At 49.0% G+C, this 20,048-nt stretch overlaps 1 protein-coding gene across 25 annotated transcripts in view; it reads left to right on the top strand.

The window, feature by feature from the left end:
- Positions 1 to 20,048, top strand: part of Tacc2 (transforming acidic coiled-coil containing protein 2) — a 247,871-nt gene that overhangs the window by 194,923 nt on the left and 32,900 nt on the right. For 16 of the 25 annotated variants that reach the window (XM_004625606.2, XM_023708947.1, XM_023708941.1 and 13 more), the window contains 3 exons: positions 9,446 to 9,582; positions 16,716 to 18,027; positions 19,860 to 19,895. In XM_004625606.2, coding sequence (XP_004625663.1) covers positions 9,446 to 9,582; positions 16,716 to 18,027; positions 19,860 to 19,895 — 1,485 coding nt within the window. The remainder of the gene's footprint in view (positions 1 to 9,445; positions 9,583 to 16,715; positions 18,028 to 19,859; positions 19,896 to 20,048) is intronic. The other 9 variants (XM_023708945.1, XM_004625607.2, XM_004625605.2 and 6 more) reach the window with 1 other exon arrangement.

The following is a 20,048-nucleotide window of genomic DNA, read 5'->3' as shown; positions in this document are numbered from 1 at the left end:
CGTGGTCTAGATTACTGTTCTCATCCTCAGGACCGGGGAAGACTCGGGCTGCTTTGCAGTGCTAGCTAATCTGGTTTATCAGCCCAGGTGCCTGAACCCTGTGTGTGGTTCATTTGCCATTTGCCACAGTCGTCATGTTGTCCATGTGCCTCCCCCAGTGCGAGGATCCCTGAACAAAAGCAAACTGTGAGCACAGGTGCGCAGCTGTGGGGTCACTCCCATCCCGGGCTTGTTTGGAGCCTCTGGCAGGGGACTGCCCCACCTGCCCGTGCACCGCACTTATATCAGGACTCTGGGTTAGTGTGGACCTTGCACTGCAGATGCGGGATGGGTGTTTGTAGCTGGCTGGCGGCACCCCTGCTGTTGGGCTTGGAGTGGGGGGCAGATTGGGAGGGGCGTCTGCCATAGATGGTGCCGTGAGGAAAGTTACAAAGCCTCCTTCCATACTTTTTGTTGGCTGCTTTCCTTAGTCTGTGCTACCTGGAAGGAAATCCACCTAGTCAGACCCTAGCTGGGTCCCAATTTTTTATGTTTCGGACATGGATGAGATTTAGAGGACTGTGCAGAGCAATCTGGAGGGCTGCTTGGGCCCCCGAGGTGTGGCGTGGTTTTCCTGTTGGGGTCATCATCCTGCCCTGTGTCAAGGCAGCCTTGTTCTTTCTGGTACCTCTGTTTAAATATACTTTTCTGAATTTTATTTTTTATCTTTATTTTTTATCTTAGGAAAGGGTCTACAGGGTGTTCAGGGTCTCACTAATAGATCAGACTTGTAGTGATCTGCCTGTTCACAGCCTCCCCCCAAGAGCTGGGATTACAGGCACGCACCACCATGCCCAGTCTCAGTTGCTGTCTCAGCACACCCCGGGGGCGGGACTGGCATGGCAGGCCCTAATTTTTACTTTTTTGATACAGGGTCTCCCTACACAGTTCAGACTTGAGATATAAACCTGCAAAATTGGTTAAAAAATGAAATAACACCGACAAAAAGTTATAAAAAATTAAAAAGCAAAACCCCCCAAAAAAAATTAAAATAAAAAAATTTTAAGCATTAACCGCTCCTTTCAAAAGACCAGCAGAAATCAGCAGTAAAATTATCCAATCTGCCCTGCATATATACATAAATATATCTCCTCCCTCTTTCTTTTGTCCTTTTCCTCATCCCAGTTTTTCCTTCCCATTGAACAAATTCTTTCCCTTCACAGTGTCTATTATACCTTTCAGATTGTATTTATTCTTTCAGATTCTCATACAAGCAACTAGTGATCCTCCTGTCTTAGCCTCCACAGGGCTAGGATTACAGGTGGGAGCCACCACACCCATTTTCTGTGGCCAGCATGACACACCCAGGGTTCTGGGGTGGGCACAGCATGCTGTATTGGGGATCGAATTCCAGTCCTTGCACTGGCCAACCAGGCACTTAGACTGCCGAGCTATCTCCCCAGCCCTTTATTTTATTTTACTTATTTATTTGTGGAACTCAGGATTGAACTCAGACCCTTGCCTTTGCCAGGGATGCGCTTATTCCACTGAGCCATCTCCCCGGCCCCACCTTTTCTGAATTTTAAAGAACAGCATATCTCTGCTGCCTCTGTGTGTGTGTGTGTGTGTGTGTGTGTGTGTGTGTGTGCACGCGCGCATGTATTTCCTTTTTCACCAGTTCTGATTCTTGAACCCTAAGCCTCCTGCACTTAACTGTATCCCCAGCCTTTCTTCTATTTTGGGAGAAGTTCTTACCAAGTCATTAAGTTGCATAGGCTGGACTTGAACAGGTGATCCACCTGCCTCAGCCTCCCAGAGGGCTGAGATTACAGGTATGTGCTACCAAGCCCACTGTGTGTATTTCTCTATGTACACAGTTGTGCATGTATATAAATGTGCATACGTATTTATATACATTTGTACAGTTGTATTTAATTTTTAAATAGTAAATAAGATCATACTATACATTCATTCCTTATTTGCCAGGGTTTCTCCTCAATGCGTAAACCCACCCCCTCCTCATTAGGTGGTCCTGAGGGAGGGTCTGTTACTTTCCCAGAAACCTTAGCTGTTGGCCAAACCTGCACACTCCTTGGGTCCCTGTATCCCCTTTCATGCTCATTTTGTCACATAATCTTTATAGATACTATCTGTGTACCTGTTTCCACCCCCGTCACTTACTTGATTTGGGTTCAGAAACCGAATACCGAAGCTCTTAGACGGGTGTGTAAAAGAAGTTCAATTGTATGTGTTTGCAGGGAAGACCAGACACACTTTTCAGTGAGAGAGGTGGAGGGGTTTTAGGAAAAACTCCATGTGCAGGACTTGGTTGGGTAGACCTTTGTGTTTCTGGGGTGCTGTTGTGTCTCCGCTGGGTGAGGACTCCTGCCTGCTTGTAAAGTGGCTTCTGGCTGAGTAGGAAGTGACTGTAACTCACCTCTCCAGGGAAAACAGAAAGGCCTTTAATGACAGCCCGGTGGAGGCCCTTCCTTACATCTTCCTGAATTCAGCGTGGTGTATTCGTCTCTGTAGTTGCTGCAGCATTGCATATTTCCAGTGAGATGTTTTTAAAGAATCTGAGTTTAAATGAAAGGGTCTGACTTAGGCTACTCAACAAGGAGTTGAGTTACAAAGATAAGGTTCGGGGACTGTGAGTGCGTGCAGGCGAGAGAATGAAAGGGCAGCCCGAGCGTTGTTTCTTTATTTCTCCCAAGGCTTGGCTCACGGTCTGGCTTTTCTCCAGGAAGGCTTAATAGGATCCTGGTATGGATCAGTGGCATCCTGAGCTGGGAGCCAGCTCAGCGTCATCCTGTACTCCCTACAGTAGAGCCCTTCATCACTGAAGCATCACTTGTCTTGTGAGGTGCGTGGTGTAACCACAAATAAACTAATTTCAACACTAAGCTTTGGGGCTGTGTTTCAGGAAGCACATATGTGTCCACACCAGCGCAGTGCTGTACTCTAAGCTGTCTTTATTCCCAAGGCTCTGGCCCCTCCTGGAGGCTGAGTTGTGTTTAGCGCTCCCCCCCCAAAAAAAAAAAAAAAAGTGAGGGTGAGCTCCAGCATTGTTCACAGAACACTGAAGCCACAGACATCCTGGTGTGCAGTGACCACCCTCTGTGGTCTTCAGATTCTCCACCATGACCAGCTCAGTAGCTTTGACCAACTAAAATACAAGATTTGGCCAACTTGTTGGCAAATCACGTTCCAGCGTGGAATTGGGACTGCACTGCTAAGGGGAAGACTTTATCATACAGTCACTGTTTTCCCCTTTTATTGGACAATCCAGGAGCTCAGGTCAAGTGGTTTGCCCAGTAAGTGACATGGCTGGGAGAGTTGATTCTTCGTTTGGCCTCCCTGCCACCCTGTTCTTTTGTCTGTCTCCTGGGGAAGTCTCTCTGCCCCATTGCATTGAGATACTTATTTATTAAGCTTCCCTGTCTCATACTACATAAGACCTAGATATATGACCCAAGACAGGCCAATTGAATGCTCTCTCGCTAGAATTTAAATCAGTATCTGAATACTGGAGATCCAAAAATGATTGGACAGCTGGAAAGCACTCATTTCTGTCTAATTGGTCCTCAGCTTCCAGAGCCTTCCAGTAGATTCTGCTTGACCTTAGTTATCCAGAGTCAAGTTCTGTTTCTTTGTGAGAGTAGTCAGTTTACAACTGGCTATAACTAGGTCTGTGGGACACTCGGTCAGTGCGGACTCTCCTCTTGGCCTACCACATCTCTAACATGGAGGCAGCTGGTGTGTTCATAGCCGTGGCCCCTTTGAACCCTGCTGGTGTCTCAGCATGGCTACCAAATGGTACCCACCTCTAAAAACAGGAGCCCTCCTCATAATTCCCACAGATCCTCTGTGCTGGGGATCTGGTGATGAACATGCTGTCACCTGCCTTGATTTTCCTTAGGTGTCAGTCTGGAACATTTGAGCAGCCTGGCTTGTCAGAGCTAGCTTTGTGTTCACAGAAGACAGGCTGCTGAGCAGTCTGGTCAAGTTGTTTTAGGCAGAGAGACATCGAGGAAGGGAGGAGGGAGAGGAGAGGAGGTAGGAGGAGAGGAGAGGGGCAGGCAAGGAAGGAGGAGGAGAAGAGGTGGGGAAACATGCCAGCTGGGATTCAGTGGAGTATTTTGATGAATAGAACCTAGTATGTAGTAGTTTCAAAAATCTCTATACTCACAAATGCCTCAGACTGTCACCCAGTCTTGTTTCTGGAAGCTCTTTCTCCTCAGGGAAGGCGGAGAGGGTCTTTTGGCCTGTACCTGCTGGCTGATCTTCCCCAAAGCAGGGCTTTTTGCCAGAGTTGTGCCCTTTACCTAGGCTTGGTCTTCAAGAAGAGGGGTGGTGGACAGAAAGAATCCCCCCCAACCTCAGGGAGTCCCCCTCAGAGGGGGAGTCCCCAGCCAACTGAGTAGTCAGTCCCCGGACTATTTGCTCAGGTTACACCTTTGCTTGAAGCTTGAAGCTCAGAGTGTGGGATTCCAGCATGAGACTCCCCTTCTCTGGTGCGTGCTTTCTCTCTGGTGGGTGGTTCCACGTGTCTCTGTCCAGTCCTGGTTCAGGAATTGATCTTCAGATAGATAACTGTGGAGGTATCGCCTTCCCCTTCAGCAAGCCTTGAGAACTGGGAGCGTTCAACTGTAGGTAGTCGTAGGTTTCCAGAGTGGCTGTCATATTCAGAGCAAAAGCTTCCGTTTGAGGGCACTGCTGAATGAAGGTAGGTCCAATTCTGTGGTACATACAGCTATGACCGTCCTGTGTGAGCCAGTGGTCTTGGGCAAGTCATATCAGTTTTGAGTTTCCTCATCTGTTTAAAAAGATAAGTGTGTTACAGTAAAACATTGCTGGGCTGGGATATAGCTCAGAGGCACAGTGCCTGCCTGGTTGTGAGTTCGATTCCCGGTACCAAAAAATAAAATAAGGACATCAGCATCCCTCACTTTTCTTCTACCTTCAAAGTTGGAAGAGAGTGTGGTCTCTGCAATTTATTATCCCATGCTCTTAGGTTGTTTCTAGTAAAACTCGAGCAAAATACAACCATTTAATGATACATCAAAAAACTATATATAGGGGCTGGGGAGATAGCTTGGCGGTCTAAGCACCTACCTGGCAAGTGCAGTGACCGGGGTTCAATCCCTGGTACCACATGCTGAGCTGGCCTTGGAACCCCATCGGCACTGCCCCAGCCTGGAAGCCGGGTGTGGGGGCGCACATCTGTAATCCCAGCACTGGGGAGGCTGAGACAGGAGGATCACTACGAGTCTGAGCTGCATAATGAGACCCCGTACCAAAATGACAAAACAAAACAAAACAAAACAAAATAAAAAACCTATATATAGGGGCTGGTGAGATGGCTCAGTGGTCTAGAGCACCTACTTGGAACAAGCTTGGCAGGGCACAGGGACCGCGGTTTGATCCCCCAGCACCACATGCCAGCCAGACCCGCCCCCTGGTGGGCTGAGCTAGTCATACACACACATGCATGCGTGCACGCGTGCACACACGCACATAGATAAAAATAAAATTTTTAAAAAGTATATATAGTACCTTTTTACATATACCTTTACTGTCATATCTATGTTTATATGTGGATAGATGCAGATGTCTATATTTATGTTCATATGTGTGTGTGTGTGTGTGTGCTTATTTTATTATTCTAATTCATGTAAGTAAAAACATGACGGTATTTGTACTAAATCACAACCTGAAGAAAACAAGTTCCAAGGGTCTTTATTCCCACTACTCCACTTCTGACAGTACCACCACCACCCCTTGTCCTAGCTCACCCAGTTGGGGAACCCTGCAGATGCCGTGGCTGGCACAGGCTGTGCACGCTTGGGGAGACTCTTGTCTCTCTCCCCCATCACCTGTACACTCCCTGTCGCCTCAGATCCCACCAGCATGCTTCTTGCCTTGTGCTCCTACATTGATTGCTTTTGGCCTTGGTGGTTCTCCTGCGTCCTCTGCCTTGAGGAAGTCTCCCACGGCCACCCGACGAGCTGTGTATCAGAAACGTGCCCAACACTGTGGAGCCAGGAGAAAGCTGCAAACCCTGGTGTCAAAATTTCTAGTTCATGCAAACAGCTTAATCGTTCTTGTTGATAGATTTTATCATAAGAATATATTATACATGGAGCTTTTTAGAACCGTTTGGAGGCCGCAGATGCAGTGGTAAGGGCACAGATTTTAGAGACAAGACGCTTGGGACTTGAGCCCTGGTTGCTGTCCTTTCGTAATCACATGGCATTGGGCAGGGTGTCTCTAAGCCATAATTGTCTCATGTGTACAAGGGGCCTGCTCTCCACCAAGCTGGATATGTTTGAAGATCATAGAGAAGTGTACAAATGGGCTCAGTCCAGAGCCTGCCACAACAAAATGCTCAACAGCTGGTAGCATGCTGAGAATTAGTCACTGTATTTCATGTTTGGCCATGAAGAATACAGATCATGTGTGTGCACATTTACTTACATACATCAGAACATAGCATCTGTCTACCAGGGGAAATATATTTTCTCATCATTTAGAGATGTTTTAGCAGATTGTAGTGACAACATTTCTCTTTCTGATACATACTTGTGGCAAATTAAATTAATTCTATTTTTTGCCTTTAAGATGTGTGGCGCCTTCACAGAGTAATTTCTTGTACTTTATTTTCTCCTAATGGGAAAAAAAAATCTAACAGCTGATGGGAATTGCCTTTATGCAGTGAGACTCCAAAATGCTGCTTTGTTTTTATGGACAGACTCTTTGTGGGTGGACTGCAGAAATTCTTGCTGTTGGAAATGTTTTTAAGCCCCTGGGAAACTGAGTAGGGAAAAAAGAACTAATTAAAAAAGCTGCCATCCGCCTCCTCTAATTAACTCACATTTCTGCTCCTCGGAGAGGGCACGGAAATGTGACAACAAGGCAGGCTTCTGCGGTCCACAGTGGTCCCTGCTGTTTTGAGGCAGAGGCGGCGGTCCCTGCTGTTTTGAGGCAGAGGCGGTTTGTAGTAAACACCCCAGAGGAAGCACAAAGAGCCTTGCTGTGCAGGCCGGCCACCCCCACGCAGCGAAGGAGCTGGAGGAGCCGGCATGAGCAGTGCTCTCCCGGAGCAGGTGTGATTCCTGGCAGCTGCAGCCGCAGAGGCTTCATTGGGATTCCGGGGCCAGAACCCCAGAGCATCCTGCCCACCCTGTGCCCGTGCTGTTGGGAAAGACCAGGGCCCTTTGTGCTGCAAAGCCATGGGCTGTCAGTGCCCAGGGATGCAAAAGCCAGGGGTAGAAGCATTCAGCCTCTCTTCTTATATCTCAGCCTGAGCCGGGTGCTCATAGCATTTGTGGCTGGTGATACAGCTCTTTTGGTTACAACGAAGAAGATTTAGAGTGAGATACCAGTGAGGGTGTCTGGGGTGGGAATTTGGGGGGCAGAGGCTATTCTTCAGGGGAGATGGCTTTTGGCTCCTGGCAGATGTGGTCCCCCTGGGAATGGGGCCGGTGGCTGTGGACAGCGGTGGATAGCAGTGGGAACTCTGGGCTGCTAGCTCTTCAAGAAAGCACTGGAAAGAGGCAAGTTGGCTTTGTGCGTCTTGTAATCATTGCTTCCGATGCAGTAATGCTGGGGGGGTGGTGGAGTGGGTGAGAAATGACTCCCAGGGCTACATCCTGGGCATACCAAAGCATCTGGGCTTAATTCTGTAATCTCCTTGTGTTTTTCATACCTGTAAACAGGCCTCCAAACTTCAGGTACCTAGACCTCGATCTGTTGTTGTCCAAGCGTGGATGAATCAAAAATGATCCCTGTACACAAAAGCTTAAGCTCATTAGTATTAATGCATGTGTAAAGAGTCAGTTCTGTGCCTGTTGTAGGTGCATGAATTAAGCATTTACTCATGAAATTTAAAATGTCTTAGGCTCACTGGCTCCCATCACAAGCAGCTCTGATGTTTCTGCTGATTTCTTCAGGTCCTTGGAGGGCTTTGTCGACAGGGTGTGTGTGTGTGTGTGTGTGTGTGTTGTGTTGTGTTGTGTGGTAGTGATCTTTCACACTGATAAAATGAGTTGCCCACAAAAAAGTTATAAAAACAATATTGATGTAGCTTTTCTACAGGAAACTTATCAAATAGCTGCTTTCTCTGTCTCTGGCAGACAGTGGAGGGATTGGTGTGGCTCCTGGTGCTCTTTGTCCAATGGCTGATGGTCTAGAAGGTGGTGGCCTGGGCCTGTGTTATTGGTCCTTTGCCTCTGTAGGAACTCAGGAGCATGAGTACCTCCCAGCTTTAGGTGATGTGGCCGCCCTGCGCAGCTCATCACTTTATGCGCAATCTCACCAGGCACGTCACCTTCTGGTTCCAATCTGCATTGGAATTGGCCTGCGGAGATTAAGACCATTTGTGCCAATCTGAAATTCTACATATCCACCCTTTGGTAGTTGACTACCTCACTGCAATGAATCAGTTGGTACTTGGGTCTGTTTAAACCATTTTGAGAGGGAAGCAGCCTTCTGCTGCTGCTCTTGTCTGGCTTCCCCTGCAGGTAAGGATGGGCCATGGCTCCAAGGACAGCTGCCCTCAGGCCTCAGGCGTACCATGGTCAGTGACCGGAGGAGCCTCGTCTTCCTGGTTTCCTGTCAAGCGGACACTGGGAGCAGGTTGGGAGAAAGGCTGCCGTTAGCCTAGGGCAGGGTTTTTGCCACTGTTTTCTGCTTGTAACTGTGGTGAGTTTTCCTAGTGGACTTTCAGTCTAGCTCTCTGTGTGAAGAAGCTTCCTTGCATGTGGATTTTCTTGCAGACCAATGAGAGTCGTGTTCATACCGATGTGGTTGGCCCACCACGTTGTGACTTGTCTGGCACAGCCTCCGCTGGCTGACGTTCATTCATTCACTCACTCATTTGTGTATTCATTCATTCATTCATTCATTCATTAACAGATTCAATCACTACCTTCTGTTTTAGGCTCGGAGGTCATGAGATAAACAAGGCTGGCTGCCCTCCTGGCATTTTCAATTTAGTGGAGGAGAAAGAAGTAGGATTATGAAGTGAATGAATCTATGCTAACAGCTTAAGAGAAATGCTGGGAAGGCAGGGAAGTAGAATGGTGGAAGAAGAAGGCAAATAGAGACGCAATTTCATAAGCTAGAGATTCCAGGGGGTGTGAACACGTAGACTACCTCTATTTGTTTTTGACTGAATTGATGAAATCATGGATACCAAAATGCCTTGCGTGTGTTTGCCACTAAGGTGAGAAGTACGTGTTTTGAGTTGAGCTAAGTTCAAAGAATATGCCATTTGGGTAAGATCAAGGGTTGTGAGATTCAGCTTTGGGAATTATGCCATCAGGTGATGTTTCTTACGTGTTATCCTGAACAGTTGAATCATTCGGTGGGCCCGAGTCCTCCGTCCCTGGGTCAGAGTTCTCCTTGCTCAGCAGAACTGCCTTTGGCCCCTGTCTAACCTGTGTTTCTCTTCTCTCTTCACCAGGAGTTCAGACTCTGAGGAAGCATTTGAGACCCCGGAATCAACGACCCCTGTTAAAGCTCCACCAGCCCCACCCCCACCACCGCCCGAACTTATCCCAGAACCCGAGGTCAGCACACCACCAGCCCCAGAAGAACCAGGTAATGAAGGGTCAGGAGTCCAGAGCAGAGTGCCGTGCCTCTTCCTGAAGCTCTCCTTGAGCCACGGAGCCACCCCAGAGGACAGATAGCTGCCTCTAGACAGTCCACATCCTGCAGCCATGGGGTCCCTGGGATATGGTCTGTGCTTTGTGGCTATTCAAGAAGCAGACAAAGTGAGTTGTGCTGGGTGTGTTTTTCAGAATTTTATCTACTTCTTTGGCTCAGAGGACCTTTCGTCCCAAATGCTCGGATGGGTTTGAGGACTGTATAACTGGGAAAGGAAGATCGCTACAGGGACTTAGATGCCGTATTTGACACCTTGCTCTGGCAAGAATGCTGGTTCTAGACGGCTTGTGTGACTCTGTCCTTGAATTCCAGGAGCCAAGATAGCAAGAGAAGAGAGTTGCATCAGTCTCTGCTGGTTGATCCCTCATTACCTTATCTTAACTTTTTTTTTTTTTTAATTACTTTTCCATATCCTTCCTCTTCTTGTATGACTTAAATACCGTCAGGTGCCAAGTGGGTATGGTGAAACTGGGGTGTGGAGCGGATGTCCTCCGCACCTGTGTCCCACTCACATGGCTCCATACCTGTTGTGTCGGGGGCTTGGGGAGCTTGGGGATGAGGGTGCGTCTGGTGGAAAGTCTGCTGTAAGGGGCCAGGGATATAAGGGAGGCAGCTCAGTGGCATAGGACCCACCTGGCAAGCGCACGGTTCTGAGTCGATTTCTAGTACTGAACAAAAAAAGTCTGACGTGAGCCCTGGAGGAGATGCAGGCTGCCAGAAGTGGTCCTTTTGGTTGCTCAGAAGCAGCCAGTGCTGTCCTTAGACCTGGACAGATTGGGACCTTTCCCTGACCTTCCCACACCCAGTTCCTACCCAGATGGTAGGACTGCAGAGCCAGCTGCCTCTAGGCCACACACTGAATGCCTTCTAGCAGCCCCTTGCAAGGGCCGTCATCTCCTTGCCAGTCTCCAGCCATCTTTCTGGGGTACTCTGCTTGCCAAGGAACCAAGGACAGGGCTAGAACCTGCAGGCCTGGTTGTCCACAGCCTGGCTTGAGGCATCTTCAGGTGAAGGATGCGTTTGGCAGTGGAGAAGCAGATGGACTGAAGGCAGGACTCCATTTGTCCTCTTGTCATGACCAGGAGCCAGGCAGGCTATAAAATACAGTAACATTTTGGCCTTGGTAAAAATTTTAGAAAAAAAAAAAATGAGTGGGATTCATTTTCTCTGTCCTGTGTTTGAAGCAGGCCGGTGATTGAGAAGGATGTGTGTCAGGGCTTTGTTCCTAAACAGACAGGCTCCTCTGTGCCGTGGAAAGAGGGCATATGTCTTCGCTGGTGTCTGGTACGTGACGTTTTCATATTCTCTCTTCTGACAGCTCATCTGCCAGCGGCCGGGCCTGCATAATGCTGAGTCAGTGCAGATCCGGGGCTCTGAGAGGATGACGATTATCTCGATTGTCTGATTTTGTGGTGGAGACGAGCCAGGAAGGCCGCTTACGCCTCCTAGAGAGTCATTTGTATTCCCTTCGCTATTCCTTATAGTAATACCTGTTAAAAATGTGTTTCCCAGGGGCTGGTGAGATGGCTCAGTGGTCTAAAGCACCTACTTGGAACAAGCTAAGCTAAGCATAGCACAGGGACCATGGTTCGATCCCCCAGCACCACATGCCAGCCAACCCCGCCCCCTGGTGGGCTGAGCTGGCTACACACACACTAAAAAAAAATAAAAATAAAAATAAATAAATAAATAAATAAAATAAATAAATAAAAGGTCTGTTTAAAAAAAAAAAAAATGTGTTTCCCCTATTATTTTTACAAATTTGCCTGCAGTTTCTAATGGAAAGTAGCTACATACCAGAAGCATTGTAATCCTTAGGTCAGATTAAGGCCTGTGTAGGATTTAGGATTTTCCCTATCAAATGCCCTAACTACTCCTGGGAATGGTTTCTTTCTTCTTGGTGCTGTTTTTCTTCCTTGTGCCTAACTTCCTCTTCAGCAGAACAGAGAATAATCTGTTTTTAAACACACACACAGCACCCGTCTCCTTTCCTAAGTGGCAGTTAATAAACAAATGGGCATTATAGGGGCTTAAGGGATAACTCCCACCAGGGAAAGGGTTGGACATGTTGATTGTCACTGAGTCACCCCCTCCCTTCGAGCCTTTGATTATGGCCTTTGGAGCCTTTGAACAGGGAAGGCGAGGACTTTATGGTTCTCCTTGAAAAGCTGCAGTATGAAGTCAATAGCATGAGGATTATACAATAAAAAGACATAAAGGTGGAATTTGTTTATTCGAAGCCCCTCTGGAGTACCATGTGTAAAAGTGTATGTGATTTGCTGCCCTTGTTAGCAGCTGCCTCCCAGAAGTAGCATTGAGCGGATCTGCAAGGGGCATTGCAGAGGCGTGAGGGGGGCCGCTGCGCTGGCCTGTGTATGGGCTGTAGGGGAGGACAGGTTTGTTCTGAGAAGCATGGCAAGAAAGGCCAGGAGAGGAAATCTGTTGTTTACGTTTCCTCTACAGAGTGCTTGGAACATTGCTAAAGCTGCTGAAGGAACCACATGAAATAACAGATAAGAACTTTGGCTGTGAATAAAGACATGTTTCCTTCTGGAAGCCTACACTTGATAAAATAGTCACTCGCACAGTGTTGGCTCCTGTCATTGTGTTTGTGCTCTCTGGGACAAAAGGACAGAGGCTACATCTGCCCCCACCTGGGGTGGGCCAGGACTCGGCTCCTCCAAGCCCAGTTTTCTTATATGTGAATGAAGAGAATAACTTGAGAGTTCCTTTGCCTCTGACCACCACAGTCCTGTGAGTGGAACACTTAAATATGGTGGAGCAACTGTCATTACAATTCAGATCTGGCCGCTGGAGACATAGTGCAGTGTCCAGGACCTTTGTGTGTTTCATCTGCTGCCCACATCGCTGTGATGTTAGGGACCTTGGCTGTGGTCTTGCAGCAAGCTCAGCTCTCCACCCCCACTATGGCTTCTTGCAAGGTGGAAACCAGGCTTAGGCACAGGAGTGACTGTGCTGGTGCTCCTGGGGTGGGTGCTAAGCTAGCAGTCATGTGCTTGCTGTGCAGGTGTAGCTTTGTGCCAGCTGTCCTGACAGCTGCAGCCTGGGCCACATCCCAGCACATGGGATGGGGGCAAAGGTTGTCAAGTGGCAAAAAGTAGGGGGTCAGCAGGGTGCTCACCGTGATTTGGAAGCCAGCCCTCCCTCTGGGGGATCCCCCCCGGTGGGGGGTGGAGTGAGCTTGTTTAGTTACCCTTGGAAGGGATAGCCTTGGTAGAGCGTTGGTGGTAATTGGAATGGCTCTGTGACTTGCATGCTAGACCTTTCCTGGCTCCCCAGGAGTCAGTGCCCCTGATGTGGGCTGCTTCATGTTGACTCAGATAGGAGCTCAGTGCCCAGCCTAGCTGCAGAACGCTGAGAGGTTTCTGTTTTCTGTGCCCACCACTGGGAACTATGTGCTGCATACACTGTCACTTCCTTCATCTCCTCTGAGGGAGCCACACAGGCGTGCTCCCCACAGAGGCAGGAAGTCTTGTGGTTTCAGGCCAGGAATCCCAGAACCCAAGTAACTGAAGACCACTCCCGTCCTTGGGTAGGGTGTCAGGGAGCAGCTGTCACTGTGGCATGTGCAAGATTCGGGGGGGAGGGGGCATGTAAGTACCTCCCCCTGGCCAGGTACTTACATGGCTGTCCCACTTCATCTCTTAATAAGAATGTCTGGTTTATGGCTGAGGCTCAGAGAGGTCCAGCAGCTTGCCCCAGATGCATGTGCTCATAGACTGTTCTAACTGCTGTAACAAAATCCCGTAGACCAGGTGGGATAGAACTCTACTGCGTGTGTCATGGAGGCTGGAAGTTTCAAAATCGTGGCAGCTACAGGCTTGGTGTCAGTTCATGGTTCATAAGTAGCATATTCTTTCTGTGTCCCCACATGGTGGAGGGACAAACAAGTTCTCTGGGGCCTCTTTTTATAAGGGCACAAAGCCCATTCTTGAGGGCCCTGCCTCTGTGAACTCACTTCCCCAAACTGTACTTTTGTCCCCCCAGGCAGTACTAGAATCTTGTAGGTTGAAGTTAAACTGCCAGCCCTCCATGGCAAGACTGCACATCCTAAAATGTCCATAGAGCTGAAGGTAATTCCTACAGCAAGAGTAGGCCTCCTGGTCCATGAGAATGTGATTAAAAAGTGTCTGTTCTAAATAGGAAAGCTATAGTAAGTAGACAGGGAGGTTTTTTTTTCCTGAAGAAACAAAGAGCAGATTGTTAAGCTAAGTATCTGCAGGATGGTTGTATGCTTTGGGGAAACTGCATCACTGACATCTGAAGGCCACTGAGGTACAAAAATTGGGTACGAAGCTCAGACTGTCTCATCCTCCCCAGTGCTGGGATTATGGGCGTGCACCAGCATGGCACGGGATACTGGGGATTGAACCCAGGTCCTTGTGCTTGCTAGACAGGCACTTAGGCGGCCAAGCTATCTCCCCAGCCTCAAACCAGGGTCTTTGGGAAGCTCCATGAGCAAAGTCTGCTGAGAGCAAAGTTTGTAGCACTGTGCAAAACGCTCACCACCTGGAGGCCTGCAGGACAGGCACGAATGGCTCTGAAGAAATCTGCAGTAAGAGGCCAGGTCAATTAATGAGGACTTACCAGACCTTGCTGGGATAAAAAATAGGGCTACCAGACCAAGCAAATAAAAATGCAGGATATCTAGTTAAATTTCTATCTCAGGTAATACATAACTGGGGTCAGCTGGCAGGATAGCTCAGCAAATTAAAGCACCTGCTTAGGCAAGTTTAGGCAAGTGCAGGGACCACCCTTCAATGCTATTCGATCCTGCACCACCTGCCACATTAGCCCCACCCCCAGGGTGGGCTGAAGGCCTAAGTGAGTGGCACATGCCTGTAATCTCATCACCGGGAAGCTGAAAGCAGGATCAGCAGGAGTCCGAGCTACATAGTGAGACCTTGCAACAACCAAATACACTAAATTAAAAAAAAAAAAAACTGGGGTGTGAGTTGAATTTATACTAAGTGCTTTATTTTTTTTTTTTTTCTGGAATCCAGATTGAACTAGGCATCTTGGACTTACCTGGCAGTTTTACCATGAGGGAGCAGAGATAGCACCTGTCAACACACAGTTCAGGGACACTGTCCTATTGTGTTAGTGCCACACTTTCCTGCTACTCCTTGCTACACATTCTCCTTGCAGTTGGCCTGTGGACCACTTAACATTTGCCCCATTTTATCAAGGGACACCTTTTTAAAGTTTTCTGGAAAATCATCTTTGGCTGCTCAGAACAGCTGGGAAACCAAAATGCATGAAAAATGCGTCCTGGTACAGATTCCGGAGTAGCCAAGCCAGGGTCCGGGCTGGCTGGATCTGCTGGGAGCAGTGGGGCAGAGAGATCCTGAGTGTTACTTGGCCAGCATTTCAGGAATGCACAGCGTGTTGGAAGTTGAGAGCAGCCTTCTTGGCTGGCACTGGCTGAGCAGCTGGGAAAGTTGGGAAGAAGCCAGGTAGAGAGGAGTGAGGTTTGGTAAGAGGGAAGGACAAGCAAGGTTGGGTGACGGTTCCAGGTGATGTCTGGAAGAGCAGGTGGCAGAGGGCAGGCTCATTCCTGCTGGAGTTGCCATAGGCCTCCGTGTTGTGGTTCCCCTGTTCCTTCCAGTGCTAGCGGAGTCAGGGACATGCTTGTCCGTGGGAGTGCCTGAAGGCTGGCTATGCTTTGCTTGTCTTACTGCTTTGTTTTCCTGTTCTTCTGTTCTACCTCGCTGTCGCCACACGTGACCTTTTCTGCAGCGCACGAGATGCCGCCGCCACAGGGCCTTTGTGCTTGCTGTTCCTTCTGCTTGGAATATTTCACCCTCAGAAACCTTCCTGGTTCTGTCTGTCTGTCTGTCTGTCTGTCTGTCTGTCTGTCTGTCTGTCTGTCTGTCTAGCTATCTATTTTTGTTGTTGTTACAGGGTCTCACTACTTAGTTCAGACTCATAGTGATCCTCCAGTCTCAACCTCCCCAGGGCTGAGATTACAAATGTGCACCACTGTGCCCAGTTTCAGGGTTGGTGAGGTACACCTGGGGGTCTGGGTGTGGAACGGCATGTGGTGCCAGAGGTCGAACTCTGGGGGCTTTGTGCTTGCCAGGCAGGTGCTTAGACCACCATGCTATCTTCCTAGTGCTAGCTGTCTCCCAAGACCCCTCTCCTGGTTCTTTCCTCTTTTTTTTTTTTTTTTTTCCTTAATATATGTATTTTATTTGGTACAGGGTCTCAACACTCAGTTCAGACTCATAGTGATCCTCCTGCCTCAGACTCCCCAGCACTGGAATTAAAGGCATGCACTACCACATGTAGTCTTGATGGCCAGCTTGGTACGCCCAAGGTGGGGCCGATGGGAATTGAACTTGGGTCCTTGCGCTTTCCTAGGCAGGTGCTTAGACCGCTGAGCTACCTCTGTAGCCCTTTTCCTTCATTTGTGGTCTTTGCTCAAGACCAGATGGCCATTAACCTACCCATCTTAATTAAAATTGTGACTCTTGTCCTGGCCCTGTTTCTTCTACACACACGTCACGGTCAGGCAGTTTGTGTGTTTGATGGTTCAGTTGTTTATTCAGTGTCTTCTCCCTGAAGACTGTGACTTCTGGAAGGCAGAGCTCTGTTTGCTTTTGTTCATTCATTGTGAGTCCCCAGCATGCCACCTGAACCCAATCAGACACTTGGCAAATACGTTTTTCAAATTATCTGAGCTCGTTCTTCATTAAGCCTCAAGGCTCCTGTTTTACAGATAAAAGAACTGAAGTAAAACTGCCCAGGGTTGGGCTGGAGAGATGGCTCAGTGGTCTAAAGCACCTACTTGAAACAAGCTTGGCAAAGCACAGGGACCGCGGTTGGATCCCCAGCACCACATGCCAGCCAGACCCGCCCCCTGGTGGGCTGAGCTGGCCACACACAGGGTTGGGAGCTAATAAAGGATAGGTCTGGAATCTGGACCCACGCAGGGTGTGCATTGTTGGGCCTGGGGACTGGAATTTGTCAACCTCTGCTCTGGCTGACAAATGCTCCCGAGTGTCCTGTGTCCTCAGATGACAGCTTTGTCCTCATTTCCGCAGGATGCAGTTCTGAGACGGTCACCATCCCTGATGGCCCGTGCAGCAACTCCGTGGAAGGAAGTCCTTTCCGACCTCCCCACTCCTCCTCTGCCGTCTTCGATGAAGACAAGCCGATAGCCAGCAGCGGGACTTACAACTTGGACTTTGACAACATCGAGCTGGTAGACAACATTCAGAGCTTGGAGCCTCGCCCCTCAGACTGCCGGGGCCAGGACTGCAAGGGGAGTGCGCGCAGGAAGTCTACGGAGTCTGTGCTCCCTTCCAAGTCCACCCTGTCCCGCTCGCTCAGCCTTCAAGCCGGTGACTTTGACGGTGCTTCCTGCCCAGGCAGCCCTGAGGCTGTGGCCCTCGCCCCAGATGCCTGCGCCACAGGGTCCAACAGCGCTTCTAGTACTCTCAAGCGAACTAAAAAACCAAGGCCACCTTCCTTAAAAAAGAAACAGACATCCAAGAAGCCCACAGAAACGCCCTCAGTGAAAGAGACCCAGCAAGAGCCAGTTGAAGAGAGTCCTGGCCCCTGTGAGGAGCAGGAGCAGCTGACAACTGAGACAAAGACGGAGGTGGCTGTGGCCGAGGGCTCGGGGTCTGTCCTCCCGGAGGAGACACCCCTGGAGCCTGCTGCTGTGCCCCAGGCCGCTTCTCCTCCTGACTCGGACTGTGTGGACGGTGCTTGTCCCCCAGCTTCCGGAGGTGGCAGGGTGCAGAACTCCCCTCCTGTTGGGAGGAAAACGTTGCCTCTTACCACGGCCCCTGAGGCAGTGGAGGTGACCCCGTCAGATAGCAGGGGGCAAGAGGGCTCCCCGGCCAAAGGGCTCTCGGTGAGGCTGGAGTTTGACTATTCTGAGGATAAGGGTAGTTGGGACAACCAGCAGGAAAATCCCCCACCTTCCAAAAAGATAGGCAAAAAGCAGGTTGCCAAAATGCCCCTGAGGAGGCCAAAGATGAAAAAGACACCTGAGAAACTTGACAACACTCCTGCCTCACCTACCAGATCCCCAGCCGAGCCCAGTGACATCCCTGTTGCCAAAGGTACCTACACCTTTGATATTGACAAGTGGGATGACCCCAATTTTAACCCCTTTTCTTCCACCTCAAAAATGCAGGAATCTCCCAAGTTGCCCCAGCAGTCATATAACTTTGACCCAGACACTTGTGATGAGTCCCTCGACCCCTTTAAGACATCCTCTAAGACCCCCAGCTCACCTTCTAAGTCCCCTGCCTCATTCGAGATCCCAGCCAGTATTGAAGCCAATGGAGTGGACGGGGATGGGCTCAATAAGCCCGCCAAGAAGAAGAAGACGCCCCTGAAGACGTAAGTGCAGGGGTGGTGGCAGGGAGGGTGCGGGCGGGGTGCATGATGCTGTGGCCCTTTGGTCTCATGTCTCGGATGACCTTCAGCTGCCTTAACTGCACCATTAGCGAATGATACCCTGTTTGTGACCCTTTCGCCCGACAGGCAAGGTGTACTTTGTTTCTCGTCTGGGCTGCCATGGTGCTGGCATTTTGCCATCCACAGACCCCTTTGGGGAAAAGAGTCGTTGATCTTTTGCATTAAAAAGTCAGGGGTCACTTGGGAGGTTGAGGCAAGAGAATTCCAAGTTTGAAACCAGCGTGGATAGCCTGGAAACTTAGTGAGACCTTGTCTCAAGGTAAACAGTAAAAAGGGGTCAGTTTTATACCTCATGGAGAAGGCCCTGGATTCAAGCCCTAGACCTGGAAAAATCCAGAAAGTCAATAATCTAAAGCTGTACTTTTAGCCAGAGACTTGACATTCAACTCAGGGGCATGTGGGAGGCCATAGTCATTAAGACCTTGCCAACCACCTGTTTGTGTTGGTCCTTTTCCTGTTAGAATATACATGGCAGCCAGGAGGTACAGCCTGTACAGTGTTGTTAAAATTTATAGCATTTGTTTCTGTCTGTTGAGACTTTAGCCCAAGAATCCAACACAGTGCAGTCGGCTCTAGCAGGGCCGTGAGAGACACACGTAGTTTGGACCCCACTTTGAACTAGTTCTAAGAACTGGGCTGTTTGTATCCGCCCCCTCTGGTCTTCTTTTGGAGACAGGAGTTCATATAGGCCCTAAAAGCCCAAACAAAGCATGATGAAGGAACCTAAAGCCAGAAGCAGACCTTACGGTCCCAAGGAAGCCACTAATAAATGAGTCTGTTGTCCATAGTTACTTGCTCAGTACATGGCCCTTAAGTGTTATGTTCAAGTCTCCAGCAGTCAGCATTCGTTCCAAGACCCAGCTCTAACTTGGATGGCTGCGGGTCTATTCTTAGGACCCTGGGCCATGAGCGCTGTGCGGACCACTTGTAGACTTTCTACCTCTTATGGGAAGCATTGACTATAATGTAACAAGGTCGAAAAAAAGGAGTCTCCCAGGAGCATTGTAACTGAACAGGTCTTAGTACTGGCCCCTCTGAGTCTACTTGACATGAACAAGACAAGCGTGGCCCATTTATCTCCCAGTCCAGTGACCTCAAGCATGGACCCTCTTCAGGATAACTTGGTACTTCCTCAGAGTTGTTTCTAGAGCAGACTTCGATCGTAGGTTACACTACCACTAGGTGATGGTGGCTGGGAGACCATTCTGCCCACCCACCCCCCCAAAAAAAGTGGACTTTTCTTAGATTAGTTTCCCAATAGGTCCTTACCAGTAATTTCATACAATCCTATTGGAAATCTAATTTTAAGACTTGCTGGAAGCCAGTGTCTATTTGCAAAGCGACTGTTCTCACTTTTGGAATAAGAGTTGACTTGTAATCACCACCCTTCCCTGAGATAGCCTGCTTATCAAAGCCTGTCCTTAGCTGCTTCCTCTTTTGATCATGAGAGCTAGCAAAGGTCAGGGAAGCTGACCCCACATCTCATGACATCATCCCTAGTGCACGTGGACTGTTGTCTTGAAAGCTCCTGCCCTGATAAAACTCTTAGGATTCCAACACTGAACCATCAGAGCCTAGCGAAGAAGCTCTTGTCCAAAGGTCCCTTTTCAAAAAACGGGGATATTGTGGTCCTCCAGCCAAATCTGCAGCGGGTGACTATCCCATCCTGACCTGCTAGGAACCAACTGTCTGCAGATCTATCTTTTTTGTCAGTTCCTCTGTCTGTCTCTCTTCTCTTTGTCTTCTTGTCTTAGGATGGTTGAAGATGTGATGTCTGTGTGTTCTCTGTTGTAAGTACATTTAATGCAATTTTCTTTTTGTGCCAAATGTGCTTCTCGCCTGCCTTTTGTTTTGGCTTGCACATCCTTCCCCCCCCCCCCATGGCTGCTATGATGTATGTTTGTGCTAGGCCTGGGAATGATGGGGCACAGGGGTCCCCAGTA

This window comes from Octodon degus, unplaced genomic scaffold (genome assembly GCF_000260255.1).
Source record: "Octodon degus isolate 3935 unplaced genomic scaffold, OctDeg1.0 scaffold00010, whole genome shotgun sequence".
NCBI classification, from domain to species: domain Eukaryota; kingdom Metazoa; phylum Chordata; class Mammalia; order Rodentia; family Octodontidae; genus Octodon; species Octodon degus.
This window is presented reverse-complemented; position numbering and strand designations above follow the sequence as displayed.